The sequence below is a fragment of the Marmota flaviventris genome, chromosome 9, assembly GCF_047511675.1.
Source record: "Marmota flaviventris isolate mMarFla1 chromosome 9, mMarFla1.hap1, whole genome shotgun sequence".
NCBI lineage: Eukaryota > Metazoa > Chordata > Mammalia > Rodentia > Sciuridae > Marmota > Marmota flaviventris.
The window spans coordinates 18,787,130-18,803,833 of record NC_092506.1 but is presented as its reverse complement, the minus strand read 5'-3'; the positions used below and the strand labels follow the sequence as shown (position 1 = coordinate 18,803,833).

At 39.3% G+C, this 16,704-nt stretch overlaps 2 protein-coding genes across 2 annotated transcripts; both read left to right on the top strand.

The window, feature by feature from the left end:
• Window positions 1-314: 314 nt before the first annotated feature.
• On the top strand, window positions 315-1,244 carry LOC114093725 (olfactory receptor 4B1-like). Its single transcript, XM_027936620.2, has one exon. The coding sequence runs from the start codon at window positions 315-317 to the stop codon at window positions 1,242-1,244; it is 930 nt and encodes a 309-aa protein (XP_027792421.2).
• Window positions 1,245-9,180: 7,936 nt separating this feature from the next.
• LOC114093751 (olfactory receptor 4X2-like) lies at window positions 9,181-10,110 on the top strand. The gene has a single exon (XM_027936647.2). The coding sequence runs from the start codon at window positions 9,181-9,183 to the stop codon at window positions 10,108-10,110; it is 930 nt and encodes a 309-aa protein (XP_027792448.2).
• Window positions 10,111-16,704: the final 6,594 nt, after the last annotated feature.

Sequence of the window (16,704 nt, the reverse complement as noted above, 5' to 3'; positions counted from 1 at the left end):
ATCTTGTGGTGAATTAGAAAATTCAAATAAAAGAAAGAGTGGTTCTAAGTCCCAGAATTCACCATTTTCTATGTGGTCATGGCTAAATAATGATTTTCTGAGCCTTCATTTTCTAATAATAAAAGTAAAATAATTAAAATGAGTTAGTGTTAGATTGCTAAAATTTAATGTTAAATGATTACACGTTGGCTAAATGAATTATTGAGTAATAAGCATACTGTAAACTGGTTTTCACCCTCTAAAGTGATACAACCACTGTATGCTTTATTGCAGGTCCCTCAGTATCTGGTATCCAGCACACCTGAACTGAACCCATGGCCGGTTCAAACAATGTGACTGAGTTAATCATCACTGGCCTTTTCCGGGACCCAGAGGTGCAGAGAGTGTGCTTTGTGTTGTTTCTCCCCGTGTACCTGGCCACTGTGGTGGGCAATGGCCTCATTGTTGTGACAGTCAATATCAGTAAGAGTCTACACTCCCCCATGTACTTCTTCCTTAGCTACCTGTCCCTGGTGGAGATCTGTTACTCCTCTACTGTGGTCCCTAAATTCATCACTGACTTACTTGCCAAGGTCAAAACCATCTCTCTGAAGGGCTGTCTGGCCCAGATCTTCTTCTTCCACTTCTTTGGGGTCACTGAGATCCTCCTGCTTGCCGTGATGGCCTATGACCGCTACGTGGCCATCTGCAAACCCCTTTACTACACAGCAATCATGAGCCGTCCTGTGTGCCACCGTCTGGTGGTTGGTTCCTGGCTGGGGGGCTTTTTTCACTCCATTATTCAGATTTTTATCACCATCCCATTGCCCTTCTGTGGTCCCAATGTGATTGACCATTATTTCTGTGACCTTCATCCTTTATTTAAGATTGCCTGTACAGACACATTTGTGGTTGGCATTATTATGTTCATCAACAGTGGATTGTTCTCTGTATTCTCCTTCCTTTTCTTGGTGTCCTCCTACATCGTCATCCTGTTCACCCTGAGGAACCACTCTGCAGAGGGGAGGCGCAAAGCCCTGTCCACCTGCGCCTCTCACATCACAGTGGTCATTTTGTTTTTTGGACCTGCCATCTTCCTCTACTTGAGGCCCGCCTCCACCTACACTGAGGACAAACTGGTGGCCGTGTTCTACACGGTCATCACCCCCATGCTGAACCCCATCATCTATACACTCAGAAACGCAGAGGTGAAAAATGCCATTAGGAAGTTGTGGGGCAAAAAAGTGAACTCGAGGATAGAATAAAAATGAAAACATGAAACAGGGTGACTAAAAGTGCAATCTGATTTCAGTCAACCGTGAAGGAGTAGAGCAAAAGTTCACCTGTTCTTCATTTTGTTGTATTTCTAATGACTTAATTTAACTCCATGGTACCATTTCAAACCCTGTCATAGCTATCAGTATATGGTACTATGTTCACATTGGGATGCTTTCCGTGTTTTCTCCAATAGTCAGCGGTGCAAAGCCTTTAAAATTGACAGATGGATCACGTGAAATGGAATTTCACCAAGTCACCTCTCAGCAGTGTGACCTTGGCTGTATTCATTTCACCTCTGAGGTTAACATGTAGTGGTAGGGGGAAGGTTTATGGTACTTGGAGACCAAAGACCACGTTTTAGCTGGTTTTTCTTACCAGTGTCATCTTGGGGTGGTTCCAGGAAGCCTTCTGTACCATATTTGGTGACTTCCTCCTATTAGCCTGGTTCTCATGCCTGAAATTCTATGGTAGGAAATTTATTTCATGAGTAAGAGTAGTATTGTTATAATGAAAATGTCTCTGAGTGAGTGAAAGTCAAGAAAAGTGCTACTAACCATTATTATCCAAATCTAGACAATTTTAAAAGACTCTTCTTTTCTAGACAGTGGTTATCTGGGCTCTGAGGGAAGGCCAGTGTTGTAGCTAGGACTGCATTTGGTTCAATCTGGTGAAGAGCGTCTCCAATCAAACCAATCTCACTGCCTGTTCTTGTGTGGACTGTGACCTAAGAAGTGCTTCTATATTTTTAATGATGGATAAAAATAATCAGAAGAATAAGAAGATTTTTTGACTCATAAAAGTTATGTGAAATTCACATTTTAATGTCCATAGTACAGATATTGGATGAGAGCCATGCCCATATTTTATAGGTAAGCTGTACCTTTTTCTATGCTTCATATGAAAAATTGAGCAGAAACTGTGACAGAGATTGCAGAGTCTGCAAAGCCCTAAATATTTATTTTCTTATGTTATATAAAAAGTTTACCCAGTCTTGGTTTAAGCCACAGAATCATGTCTTGCTTTCTAAAGGAAAACTTTGCAGATCAATGGTTTGATGGTGTTTTCCTAATTCTATAACTGCAGCACATGGATTGGTGCCTCCTCGGCTCTCTATATTGTCATCCTAGGATGCAAGATGCAGAATGGCAGCTGCTTCAAGCTTCATATCTTCTTCATATGAAGAGTGGGAAAGGCCCATTCCTTATTTTGAGAAATAATTCTGAGAAATGTTTCAGCAAAATTTGAGTTTTTTTTGTTTTTGTTTTTGTTTTTTTAGCAGAAAGAGGTCATGAGGTCACCCTACATGCAAAGGAGGCTGGGAAAGAGAGCATTGGGAAATGATGTTGGGATTACGTGATGGGCTTAGATGAGGCAGAGTTTCTGCCCTGACTGGGTACATTGCTATTAGAACAATCTCAGGGTCTGCCTTTAAGGAGGGAGTGCTGTCCATAGGAGGTTTGGTAAAATGGTTTCTTGGAGATTGGTGCACCTGGGCATAGCAAGGTAGTTAAAGATTTGACTGTGTCACCAGATTGACTGAATAAAATCCAAATCTACCACTGAATGACTGGATAACGTGAGATAGGCAACGAAATTTTCCATGATTCTGTAACCTTGTCTTGGAAATTCAGGGCAAAGAGCAGGATGGTTGTCCTAATGTCACAGTTTTCCTAAGAGCAGACCCAGTTTTCATCTCCCTCTGATGGATAGAAGGCAGAGCTGGGGTGTGAATGCCTGGGAATTTCAAATGAGGGACAAACTACCCTTGGAGTCCTTGAGGACAGAGAATGGATCCTATTTGCATATGTATTCCTGTACCTAAGGTCTGGGGCCAATTCACTGCAATTTCATTCCTCACATTGCAATTTGCTAATGTAGGTGAATTACCACATGAGTAATGTCCTGAACTTTTGATCTATCAAAACATGTTTCCATCAACCCTTTATAAAACTTGTAGTTCTTATGTCTTGTTGAGGTCAATAATGAACAATGTATTTGGGGGGCAGATTTTATGTAGTTTGAAACTTTTTGTGTATCTTTGAATTTCTTGGAAACAGTGACTGTAAAAGGATTAAATATATGGTATTATGTCTCTTTTGATGAGTTTTATTATCAGTCAACTGCCGTGCTATTTCTCTTCACTCTTGGTTTTATTTTCTCAAGCAAAGAATAGTATAGTTCCAAGTATAGAAGAGGAACATCCCACCTGGGCATGATGTCTCAAGTGTTAACCAAACTTACCTGGGTCAGATTGAGTTTCAGCCTCACTTCTTCACCCCTTCTTGTGTCTGTGCCCTTTTCCATGTGACTTTGCAGTTGGCACGATGACTGACAGATGACAGATACTCAATTGCTGCTGAATGAGTAATGTCAAGATTGTGTCAACATTTGTCTTCATCATTTGGAAGGGTTTAAGTCAGATGTGCGGTCCCTTGGAGTGAGGGGACTCTCTTATTGAGATACAATTAAGATATCAACAAAAAGAGGTTTTCACACATTATCTTGCAGTAAAACAATACCAACTTTCCAAACTGTGTGGATATACCTGGAAGACATATTTGGATTTGTTAATATTGTAATTGATATGCCTTATGTTTGCATAATACCTTGTTATTATTATTCCAAATCCATTTCACATCTACTACCTCACTGGAGTCTCGAAGAAATCCTGTGAAGTCAATGAAACAAGAAATAAAACATACGTTTTACTTGCAAGGATCAGGATCTGAAACAAGAGAGAAGTAAAAAAAATAAACAATTCAAGGTAGAAACATTCTCTTCACCATGTTTCTCCATCCTTAATAGCTTCCCTTCCAGTGTTCACCTCATGGCCCCAGACGGCTATTGGAGCTTGTTTCTCAAAGCCAAGTTCCTGCCATCCTTATAAAAGAAGTGACAAAATAAGTTATATCCCTTCAAAGTTATAACGAAGCCTGGGTAATATAATTTTTATTTCGTTCCATGTGGGCACATGCTCCAATAAATCTTTAGGGGTTCTAATATTATACAGGAAAGAAAACATCAAGTCTTGGGTAACACCTGTGATCTGCTCCAAGATAAATCAGGCACATGCCTGGGACCAGATCCAACTATTCTGATTCAGATATTTCCTTCTGTTGTAGTTCTCTATCTCAGATAGTTTTTACTTTGTAATTAACTTAAAACTATATCCAGTGAAAAGTAAAGACCTTAAATGTACAATTCAATGTTTTTTTTTTTTTTTTTTTTTTTTTTTATCTTTGGATAACTAATGAGCATCCCAACTGAGATGTAGATATTTTATCATTCCAGAAACTTCTTTTGGCTCTTGCAGGTATTTCCTTCCCCAACCCCAGCTTTAAGTTCTATCATCATGAATTAATTTGGCCTCTTCCCATGTACTTATGAATGGAAGCTTTGGTATTTGGCTTTTTTTTTCTTCATTCAACACAATGTCTTTGGAAATTGTCTGTGTTTTGGATTCCAATAATTTGTTCTTTTTAAAAAAATTGTTCTAATAAGTTATATATGACAGTAGAATGCATTTTGACATATTATACACAAATGGAGCACAAGTTCTCCTTTTTTTTCTGGCTGTACATGGTGCAGAGTCACTCCAGTAGTGTAATCATACATGTATACAGGGTACTAATGTCTGTCTCATTCTACTGTCCTTCCCATCACCACAACCCCACCCCTTTCCCTCACTCCCTTCTACACAAACCGAAGTTCCTGCATCCTTCCCTATCTTTCTGCCTTACAATGAATGCTCTTTGTATTAAGTAGAATTTCATTGCATGAAGACACCACAATAAATAAAATTCACTGTTGGATATTGGATTGATTTCAGTGTTTGTTTGTTGATGAAGTAAAACCTCCTGGAGACTTTTAAAAAATTATTCTTCTTTAAAAATATAAAGTTACTTATTTTTTCTAAATAACTTTTCACAAGGAGGAATGTATATGGATTCATTCCTAATTCTTTTTTAAGAATATATTTATTGATCATGATGCTAGAGATAGTGCATGCTAGGCAAGTGCTTGATCACTGAACTACACTTCTAGCCTGGATATATTCTTAATTCTAAAAGAAAAGGATTAGTGTTGTCAAAATCAATGGTTACTCTTGACTAAGTTAGGAAATGAAGTCAATTTCTTATGACAAATGTAATTTAAAGTTTTATATGAACAAGTCCACTTTTATACCACAAAATACTTTTAAAAATGTAGTTTCCTCCAATAAACATTCATAGACACAAATTTGAAAATTGACTTCTGTAGAGTTATTGAAGCAAACTTTCAGCATAGAAAATATTTTGGTTGAAAGATTTTCACAGAAACTCAACTTCATGAGGATTTATTATACACACTTAAAATTTTTACTTAAATATTTTAGCATTTTATGTAATTATTTTTCTTCAATAATTTTAGACTTTTATGTAATTGTGTGCCAATTATCTTCCTTGTGTTTCTTTCTCTATAAAGAATAATGTTTAACTCAGTCTTTATATGTGCAAAACATATTGTGTTGAACTTAAATCTTAAAATGTCTCATTATAGTCTTCTCTTTAGTTAGTAGTTGAAACGTATGTATGTCATCTCCATTCAACTCTGAATATAGTCAAGCCTGAATTGAAAATATTTGTTAGTAGTGCTTGCCTAGAGCCCATTCTTTTTACAAACATATATTCATTTTATAAAATATTATCTTGTTTTATATATAAAACAATATAATCCATCTCTAAAACATTCTATCACACTAAATTTAAAACATACAAAAGCGTGGTCAAAGCACTGTAAGGAATTCCTATGTTCTCCACACTTAATTTCAATGCTTATGAATTCTGAGCAAATCTGCTTCAGCTATAGCGGGGCATCTCCTGGGCAGTCCTATAGACACTGGGCTGGGTAATTCTCTGCTATGTGGACAGTTCTGTGCCTTGCAGGATGTCACAGCTTCCCTGGGCTCTCCCAGCTTCATGTGAGCAGCCCCTCCCTCACCAGCCAGCTTGGACCTCAGCCAATGGCTCCACACATTACCCAGTGTCCTCTGGGGTAATAACACCCCTGGCTGGGAACCACCCATCTATACCTCTTCCACACCACAGGCTTTGAGATGTGCTATTTCAGTTTCCCTAGGCCTTGGACCCACACTATTGAGTATTGTTATTTTATATCAAGCCCCAGGATCAAGCTCCTGATGAGCAGGAGAGGGATCATTGCCCTGTGAACAGCGCCATGCAGGTGAGTGCCCTCTGAGCACTGGGTGAAGTTAATTTGTTTACATTTCTCATCTGTTCCTTTTTTTTCCTTCTTAAAAGCCTGTGAGGTCCTGCATCCCCTGAGATATTCTGCCTAATTAGGAAGGGGAAAGGGTACTGATCCCCTGGGTCCCTCTTCTCACCTGATCATGCCTTCCCCCGAGGTGTCCCTTATGCAGTATGGACCTAAGGCCGAGCTGCCAGGGTTCTTAGTTCTCCGTGGAACACAGGGGAGGCGAGTCTACTTTGCTCTTGTTTTTAAGTCAGAGGAATTTGAGACCCAGGTGCTTCAGTCTCCCACATTCTCAAGTCTAAGGCTGTAGGGGTGGCAGATCCCTGTCTTGGAGCTCCTGGCAAACAGGGGTTCTGGTTCCTAGATTGGTCGAATGCTTCTCCGTTGGCTGACTGGCAGCTTGCATGAGCCCAAGGTTGCTCTCAGGGAGGAACCTGCATCTCTGTCTTCAGAACAGAAATTTGCACCTCTGTTCTGAGATGAGAACAGAAAAGTCACTGGTGTCAGTTTTGTTTTGTGAACATGAGATTATTTAGTGTGTGAAGATTGATTTCACTTTTAAAGCAAAGAGAATGGGCCCTGAGGCTCAGGATGGTTTTCAACATTCTCTTCTGTGGGTCCGGTGCTGGTGGCAGCTTTGTGTCTGGCTCCAGGATTTAGGAATGGAGAAGCTGTAGTCTTGGTCCTTCGGGACCTTTGTTCTTACAATACTTACTGAAAACATGATATAGCAAATACCACGCTAAGAAGGCCTGGAAAGACACCCGCCCACTGTCACTCACCCCAGTGATACTCACTGAGTGCTATTAGGTGATGGTCACGGGAGCAAGCAGTGGAGATGGAGTGGTGAGAAGATGCAGTCTCTCTTCAGGAGGCTCAGATGGCAGCGGGGCAGGAGGGCATATAAAACAATATAATCCATTGTGAAGTCCTGTGATTGCCAAATGTCCTGAGGGGAAGGGGACCACTGGCTATGAGACCCTCTGATCTCATAGCACGGATTTTTATCTGAGAGGAATTCACAGCAGCACACAGGATGGCAACTTTATAACATGGAATCGCACTGGGATTGGCATTCATGGTGTCTCCCTCTGAGCTAGGAATAATTTTGCATGTTACAGTTTGGATCATGAGTCCAGAGAGGCTAAGGAACTTGCTAGATATCACACAGGTAGTATTTGAAAAACACCTTAGCTTGAACCCAGGAGTCCAGAATGTTAGCAGTGTTTTTTTTCATGAATGACTTGGCAGAATTCCCCAGTGATCTATGAACTTGGGGATGGAACTTGCCTTCTCTTTGTTTCTGTAGTTGTAAGTCCTCTCTGTAAGTCCCCTCTGCCTCCTGGTGGTCTTTAACAACCTTAGTTTGTCTTCAATCACTGCAGAAAGAAAGGTAGCCTTGTGGCGTGAGTACAAGTCCCAGGCTCAGGAGATCTGGGGTATCCCTGAATGAGACCACATTGACTTCAGCTAGCTTGGACAAAGTCCAGCATGGAGCAGGACAATTGGGAGATGGGGGAGCTTTGTTGGCACTGGATGCATAATGATTAGAAGAAATGGAAAATGCTGGTAAAGAGGAAAATTGGGTATGTACTGAATGGATCCTAAGAAAGCAATAAGGTCACACAGAGACCAAGTTTAGAGGATAAGAAATAGGCGGTGAGACAGAAATAAGGATTCAGAGAAAGCCTTGTGGTTGTCTTGGGGGTACTGATTCCAGGGAGGTGCACCAAAGGACATCTCTTCTGAAGCCTCTGAAGGGCATGTGGACAGGTTGAGAACACTGTTTTGGAAACCAATTTTAGGAAACAAGAAAAAGAAGAATGATGTAAGAAAGTTCCAGTTAAAGGATAATTAAAAATATGCAAAGCTCTATTACATAGACACAGGAACACCCTGTCTGCCCCACATTGTCCAATGAGGGGACTTACTGACTTTTAATAGGTTAACCACTCCTTTGCTGTTTCCACTAGTTCAACTTCTGAATACAAAATGATTTTACTTTCCAAGTGACAAATATACTTGATGAATCCCTATATTTTGTAGAATAAACCCCATAATGTTATTTTAAAATATTTTTTTAGTTGTAGATGGACACAATACCTTTAGTTTTTGTTTATTTATTTATTTATTTATTTTTAGGTGGTGCTGGGGATTGAACCCATTGCCTCTTGCATGCTAGATAAGCGCTCTACCACTGATCCACAACCCCAGCCAGAAAGAAAGGAATCTTTGTGGTGTGAGTGCAAGTCCTCAGGCTCCCAGGCTCAGGAGCTCTGGGGTCTTCCTGAATGAGACCATGTTGACCTCAGCTATAGCTTGGACAAAGTCAGCATGGAGCAGGATAGCCTTGGTGATCATGATGTGATGATGATGATGATCTTAATAGTTCTTTATTAACCTGTAATAGTCTCTCTCTACACTTTTATTTGTTGCTATTCTTTCCTTTATTCCAGCCACGTATGATGCATTTACAGTTGCTGTCTCCATTCCTGGGATGCTCTTCCCTTCTACACTTTACTAACTCCTCCACACTTTTTAATACCATGGTCATAAGCCTCTGACACAGGCAAGTGTCTCTGTGTAACTCACCCACTTCATGAAGAAGTCTGTTGTTTTGTATCATTTCAGGTAACACCACACAAATTTCTTCCTCTTAATGGTGACCTCATGGCTAATACATACAATGTGACTGAGTTTATTTTCTTAGGACTGTCTCCCAATCAGGAGATGCAGAGAGTTTGCTTTGTGATTTTTCTGCTCTTGTATGTGGCGACTGTCCTGGGGAATTCCCTCATTGTGCTCACTGTCCTGACCAGCAGAAGCCTGGGATCCCCCATGTACTTCTTCCTCAGCTACCTGTCCTTGGTGGAGATCTGCTACTCCTCCACTATAGCCCCCAAACTCATCTCAGATCTGCTGGCTGAGAGGAAAACCATACCTTGGTGGGGCTGCATGACACAGCTTTTCTTCCTGCACTTCTTTGGGGGCGCTGAGATTTTCCTGCTCACAGTGATGGCCTATGACCGCTATGTGGCCATCTGCAAGCCCCTCAACTACACCACCATCATGAACCAGCAGGTGTGCATGGTCCTGGTGGGAATGGCATGGGTGGGGGGCTTTGTGCATTCCTTTGCCCAGGTCCTTCTCATCTTCCAACTGCCCTTCTGTGGTCCCAATGTGATTGACCACTATTTCTGTGATGTTCTTCCCCTACTTGAACTTTCCTGCTCAGACACTTTCCTCATTGGTTTGATGATTGTTGCTAATGGGGGAACCTTGAATGTAATCAGTCTTTCAGTCCTTTTGACATCCTATATGGTCATATTGCTTCATCTGAGGACTCGGAGCTCTGAGGGGCGGCGCAAAGCCCTCTCTACCTGTGGGTCCCACATCACCATGCTCATGTTGTTCTTTGTACCCGGTGTCTTCATCTATCTGAGGCCTTCTACCACTCTGCCTGCAGACAAGATGGTAGCCGTGTTCTACACAGTGGTGACCCCACTCCTCAACCCTGTTATCTACTCCCTGAGAAATGCTGAGGTGAAGAAGGCCATGAAGAGGCTGTGGACCAGGACAATGAAACTAGGTCGGACATAGAGGCTGAGCCTTGGTACTGGTCCTTGGGTTTATAATGATACTAGGATCCAAACTGCATGGGCATACTATGTAGGAGGAAAGGTCACAGGATATATTAGTGGTATTCTATCTTTTCTCCATCTTCAAAAATTTCATTTTAATTGTTTGTAATTCCTTATGGACATTCCATAACCTACCTAGCCATTTTAAATTGTCTTTCATTTTTTTTACTACTTCCATGATATTGTGGTAAATATTCTTGAGTAGGAATACGTACTTCTATTGCTGCTTTTATTTTAGACTCATTTATTGTAGTGAATTTACTGTGTAATTGATCGTAAAGACACTTGATGCACAGCATTAAATTGAATCAGCTATCTTTTGAAAGTGCTTTTTACAACATTCAACTCTGTCATTAAATATTTGTTCATCCAGAAATAACATTTTAATTAATAAAAAAGAATCTCCCACCAAGACAGTTATTAATTTCAAGTGGATAAAAATAAAACTTCGCTGCCCCCTTTTCACCATTTCCCAAGGTTAACATCACTAGGAGTGGCGTAAGTCAGTGCCATATGTCTCCTGATGTGATTCACTGGTGAGACAAGCATCATGACTGTAGTATTTCTACCAAGACCACAAAACTGAGTATAATCAAGAAAAAAGAGAATAAGGGAAACCTGAATTAAGGAAAATTCTGTAACATTACTGCTCTTCACTCTTCTAACATGTGAAGGAAAAGGCTTAATTATTGCAGTTTAAACACTGATGACAACTGAATGCAATGTGGAATTCTGTATTAAAGGATGATATTGGGGCAAAACTCTGTAAATGAGCCATTATAATTGTAGAAATATTAATTTGCTGATTTTGAAACTTATGTTTTGCTATGTCAGAAAATGTCCTTGACTGTTGGATGATTCATTTATTAACTAGAGATAAATGGGCATGTTGTTGGTAGCTTTCAGAAAGTTTAGAAAAATATTGTTATTTTTATTGCATATATTTAAGGATTTCTACATGCTGTTTGATATAGATACATAATGAAATGATTTGTATACTGTGAAGTGAATTAACATATCCATCACTTTCCATAGTTAGCATTTTTTGGTGATAAGTTTACCTAAAATTTTCACTCTAAGCAATTTCTCATTAGAAAATATAACATTGTTGGATATAGTTCCCAGGCTCTACATTAGCTTTGGAGACCTATCTTTTAGAGCTACAAATTTGTATTCTCTAACCTACTTCTCCCTATTTCTATTGTATGAGAAATATTCTATCTATGCCTTTGTCTGTATATTTTTATTTGTTGAGAATGAAGGATAATGAAAATATGGAAAAATACTAATATTTGGGGAATTTGGAATAAGGGAAGTAGGAATTCTTTCTACCTTTCAACATTTCTGTAAGTCAAATTATTTTACGATACAGTGTAAAATGTTTTGCAAATTAGGGGAAAAATTATTGTATAATTTGCATTCTTTGATTTTTTTTGGTGGGGATAAGTGTTCTCATCTTTGGTTTTGAGTCTTATTTTCAATGTTTATAAGCTTACAGTTTTATAAGGTATAATTCTATATTTTATTTATTTATTCCATTAGTTTTGCATTTACAATATCCTATGCCACTAATTAAATTCATATTTTACCTTAAAATTACTTAATTCTTTAATTTAATTAGTGCCCAGGTAATATACTCATAAGGTTTGAAGAATAAACAAAATGAACAGGTACACAAGTGAAAAGTTTCTTTTCATTCTTTTTCCCATTCCTCCTTTCCTTGTCCTACTTTTCTTAGTTTCCTATATTTTTTCACAGTTTCTTTGAGCAAATGCATGTATAATAGGTGGTTTCTATATCTCTACCTTTTATGTGAATGAATAATAACATGCTATATAAAGAGATATGAAATTTGCTTTATAGACATAACAGTGTATATTGGAGATTTTTTCTATATTGACACTAGGAAAATGTTCTCATTTACTTAAGTAATCTATTGATGTAACAGATGATATAGCAATGTTCAGAGGTGAAATGACTAGATTATGAAAGAGGTAACCTCATTAGTGGATTAATACATTTTATGGATTAATAATTTCAATGGACTAATGGGTGGCAACTGTAAGCACATATGTTGTAGCTGGAAGAAATAAGTCACTGTGGGCTGAATAATATTTGCCCCTGATTCCTTCTTTTCTATGTGTCTCTCTCTCCTCTTCCTGTTTGCCATGTGGGGAACAATTTTTCTCTGCCAGGCCCTTCTGCCGTGATGATCTGCCTCATCTTGGGCCCAGGACAATGGAATGAGTTAGTTCACCATAGACTGAGACCCCTGAAACCATGAGCTCAAAATAAAATTTCCTCCTCTAAGTCATTATCAGGCACTTTGATCATAGCAGTGGAAAGTTGACTAATACAGACTGAAAAATGTATAGAATTTTGCATATGGAAAAGGAAGGTGAAGTCATTTTAGGTAGAACAAGCAGCATTTTTTTCAGGGATTAATAATGGCCATCCATGGGTATGATTAGCAGAGACTCCAAGGAAAATGAAGATTTCATGGGGCCTTACAACCACTACTCACCTACAAGAACTAGTGTCTACAGGAGAAAGGGAAAGATCTTCAAGGCCTCGAGCACACCCAGGATGCTGCATCACTCTTCCAAGGAAGATGCATGCATTTCACCCAATCCTCAGAAAAGGTTGGTGGATGCAATGCAAACTCAGTGCAACTCTGTGGAATTCCAAAATTGGCCAATTCTGTGATACTTTCTAAATTGTTCACAATGATGTGAGAGGGTGACCTGGAGATCCCAATAGGTGAAACAACAGCATAGACCCAGAGTCTCATATCCCTTCAACAAGAAATATTAAGAAGCATTAAAAGAAATAAATGTGCCATGGCCAGTTAAAATAAGGGACATGGTTCTGGAATGCAAACACATGGACAGCATAGCCCTCCCTTTCATGCACTAATTAAGGCAGTAATTATTGTCTAACGTTTTGTAATTTTTACTTCTGAAAAAAGCTAAAAAAATTCCTTTTTATGAATAAATTTGACTTCATCTTTCCTGATTGATAGATACAATCTATGCCATTTTTATATTGTTTTTGTTTATCAATGTTGGACATTGTGAGAGGTCCCGATTCTACCTTGTGTGCCAACATGTCAAAATAACTAAAAAGGCTCCAGGAACTTTTCTGGTGACCATAATCACATGGCGATGGTACTAGGCGCCAAGAGTCATAAAAATTGAAAAATATAATGATACTCTTGTCTACATTGTAAGAGATAATCAGATTTGTAATCTTATGCCCCAATATGCCCTAATAATTCCTATGTATGGTTTACTTTTATATGAAATACAAGCTGTTATCATAAGGGATGTTGAGCACAGGTAGAAGGAAAGAAAGAAGGGGAGAAGGAAGGAGGAAAGGAGGGAAGAAAAGGTGATTTGAACCTACAGAACATTTGTTGCAATTGTCTCTGTTTAGGAGTGCAGGTGGATAGAATAAATAACTCTGTTCTATGGCACAGTAGATAGGCTAAATGGATAGGCACATGGATAGGCAGAATTAATATTATTAAATGGCCATACTACCCAAAATCACACATTGTATACAGGAATTCAAATACCAACCACACTGTACCCCATAAATGTATAAAATAACTATGAATGGAGGGAGGAATGAAAGGAAGAAAGCAAGAATATGATTTTAGCTTACAAAAAAAATTGTCACAATATCTCCTTTTTATTTACATTTGGTTTTGGTTTCCAGTTACCCAAACCCATTTATTACGGCATATCAAGGATCCACCAAGTTCCATAAGGTTCAGCAAGACTATCGGACCTCTATTCTTGGACCATTACACCAAGATACCAGGGAGTCTTGGTTACTAAGAAGAATTAACTCAGCACTAACATTAAGTTCTTATATTTGTTACTATCATTCTTGAAAACCATACACTAATTAAAATCCGCTCTAAGAAAGACAACAGTCAGAAATATATCATATTCCTATCCCACAGTTCTCCTTTTTTCCCTGAAACTTCCTAATGGCAATTTTCACATTTATCAGTTGCCATGAGGTGAACAGGCTTCCTCAATCATGCACTCCTGCCTCAGGTCCAAAGCAACGTGACTAAGTGACCATGAATCGAAACCTATGAAACCATGAACCAAAATAAGCTCCCTAGAACCTGTTCATGTTAGGTATTTTGTCACAGCAAAGGAAAGGTAACTAATACAGTCCTCTTGTTTTGTTTTGTTTGTGATTCAGTCAGTTAAGGCCACTCAATGGAACCCACTCTGCGACTGGGACCTCACTCATGCTTGACAACACTCTACCTCTGAGCTACATGCCCAGCAGATTTTGGAACCTGGCGTATTCCTCTGATTACAGACCTCCTGTACATTTGCTTAGGACAAATACCTAACTGTATTTTAAATCATCACTCTTGAGCTGAATCTTGTCATGTATACACTTAGAAATATGAAGGAAATTTTGTTTATTAGTTCAGTCTTTTGGTAGAGCTTTTTGGATCTTTTTATATTGGGTTATATCATCTGCAATGAAATACAATTTGACTTTTATCTTTCCTATTTTTATTCTTTTTATTTCTTTTTCCTGCTTAATTATTCCAACCAGAATTTCTAGTACTATATTGAATAGGAGTGGTGAGAGTGGACATTCTTGTCTTTTTCCAGATTTTAAAGAAAGTGCTTTCAGTTTTTCCCCATTTATTATGATGTTGGCTTTGAGACTTTTATATATAGTTTTTATGATGTGTAGGTAGGTTCCTTCTACCCCTGGTTTCTTCAGTATATTTTATCACGAATGGGTTCTGAATTTGGTCAAAGGCTTTCTCTGTATCTATTGTGATGACTAAGTGATTTTGTCTTTAATTCTACTTATGTGATGCATTGCTTATTGTTTTGTGTATGTTAAACTATCCTTGCATTCATGTGATAAAACCAATTTGGCTATGATATACAACCTTCTAACAAAATCAAGAAACAAAAATCAGTAGCTTTTCAATATATGAATATTGAATCTGCTCAGAAAATTATCAGGAAAACAATACTATTAACAATAGCTTCTCTCTCTCTCTCTCTCTCTCTCTCTCTCTCTCTCTCTCTCTCTCCACACACACACACACACACACACACGAATAAATCTATCAAGGAGATGAATGACCTCTACAAAGAAAACTATAGAACAATGAAGAACACTGAAGATGAAAAAACCTCCCATTGAATTGGAAAAACCTCCTGTGCTCATGGATAGGCAGAATTAATATTATTAAGATGGCCATACTACCAAAAACAATATTCAGTTGTTAGAGTCTGTAAACAAGTCAAAATAACACCTGGCATTTTGCCAGGGGAATGTTAGAGTTCGTAAACAAGTCTGGATGGTGCCTGGCAAAATGCCAGAGGGAGTGGTTTGAGAAGTAACAAAAGCAAGCCATTAAGTGTGGAGATTCCTTATTGGTTGACTGCTGTATCTAGTTTATGCTAATTAGATAAGCTGTGTGGAATGTATAAATACTGCTCCTGTCCTGCAATAAACGGCTTCCACTCCTGCTGTATCAACGTACACAAGTTATTTGTCATCCCCCGATTATTCTGCTGCAGCCGTATCTCCGGCAGATGGTGGCCCGTACGGGGAGCCCCGGGACACTCGGGGGTAAGTAACGAAAAAAAAAAGCTGCCCGTCCATAGATAGGAACGGGAGCAAATCTGCTCGTCCCTAGGCAGATAGGGTGAGAGGAAAAATGGCCATTTCGAGAAAATGGAGAAGATTGATACAGTATGTTTGTGTCTTGTTTTGTCTTAAAATGTTGTATTGTCTTTGTGATGAAAATATGGAAGGGATGTTAAGTAAATTACTAAGGGAAGAAGGCACACCAGTGGAACCAAGAATAGTTAGGGCATGTGTTGATGGAAGCCCAGGAACTCTAGTCAGAAAGAAAAAGAAAGTTCATAAGAAGAAGGATTATCAGGAAAAAAGTTGCAGCAAAAGGCTATTACTAAATACTTTTCGTTACTGGAGGGTGCGTGAAGCGGAGAGGCGGCTGCCGAGTGTGCAAGCCGGTCACAGCGCAGCAAGGATTTTCCAAGAGGCGGCAACAACTGGCCCTTCCCCGCCTCCTGGCCGGGGAGCTGGCTCTTCCACTGCCGCGAGCCCAAATCTAGACCTGACCTGGAGGCACAGTCTCACAGGCTCTTGCTCCCTGTGCCCAGTAGCAGTTTGAGTCCGGGACACTCCCCAGGGCCATCTGGGGCTGCCCAGGACGCTACAGCCAGCAAAAGATGCTACTGGTGTCCCTGATGTTTGGTCATTTTCAATGCCAATAACTAAGCTACAATGGTTCTCCCACACCTGGAAGCTAATGAGTAATGAGCACCTTTAAGGCTTATTTCAAATGTAAAATCCTTGAGATAATGTACTAAATTGTTCAGAAGGTTGTTTTCTTAGTGGAATGCTACAGGATTTTCTTTAGCATCTTTGCAAGAGTTCCTGCCTTCGTCCCAGTGCCGGTGAGGACGAGGATGGAAAAATTTCCAGTGTTGCTGAAAACCGGATGAAACTTCGGCTGAAAAACGGA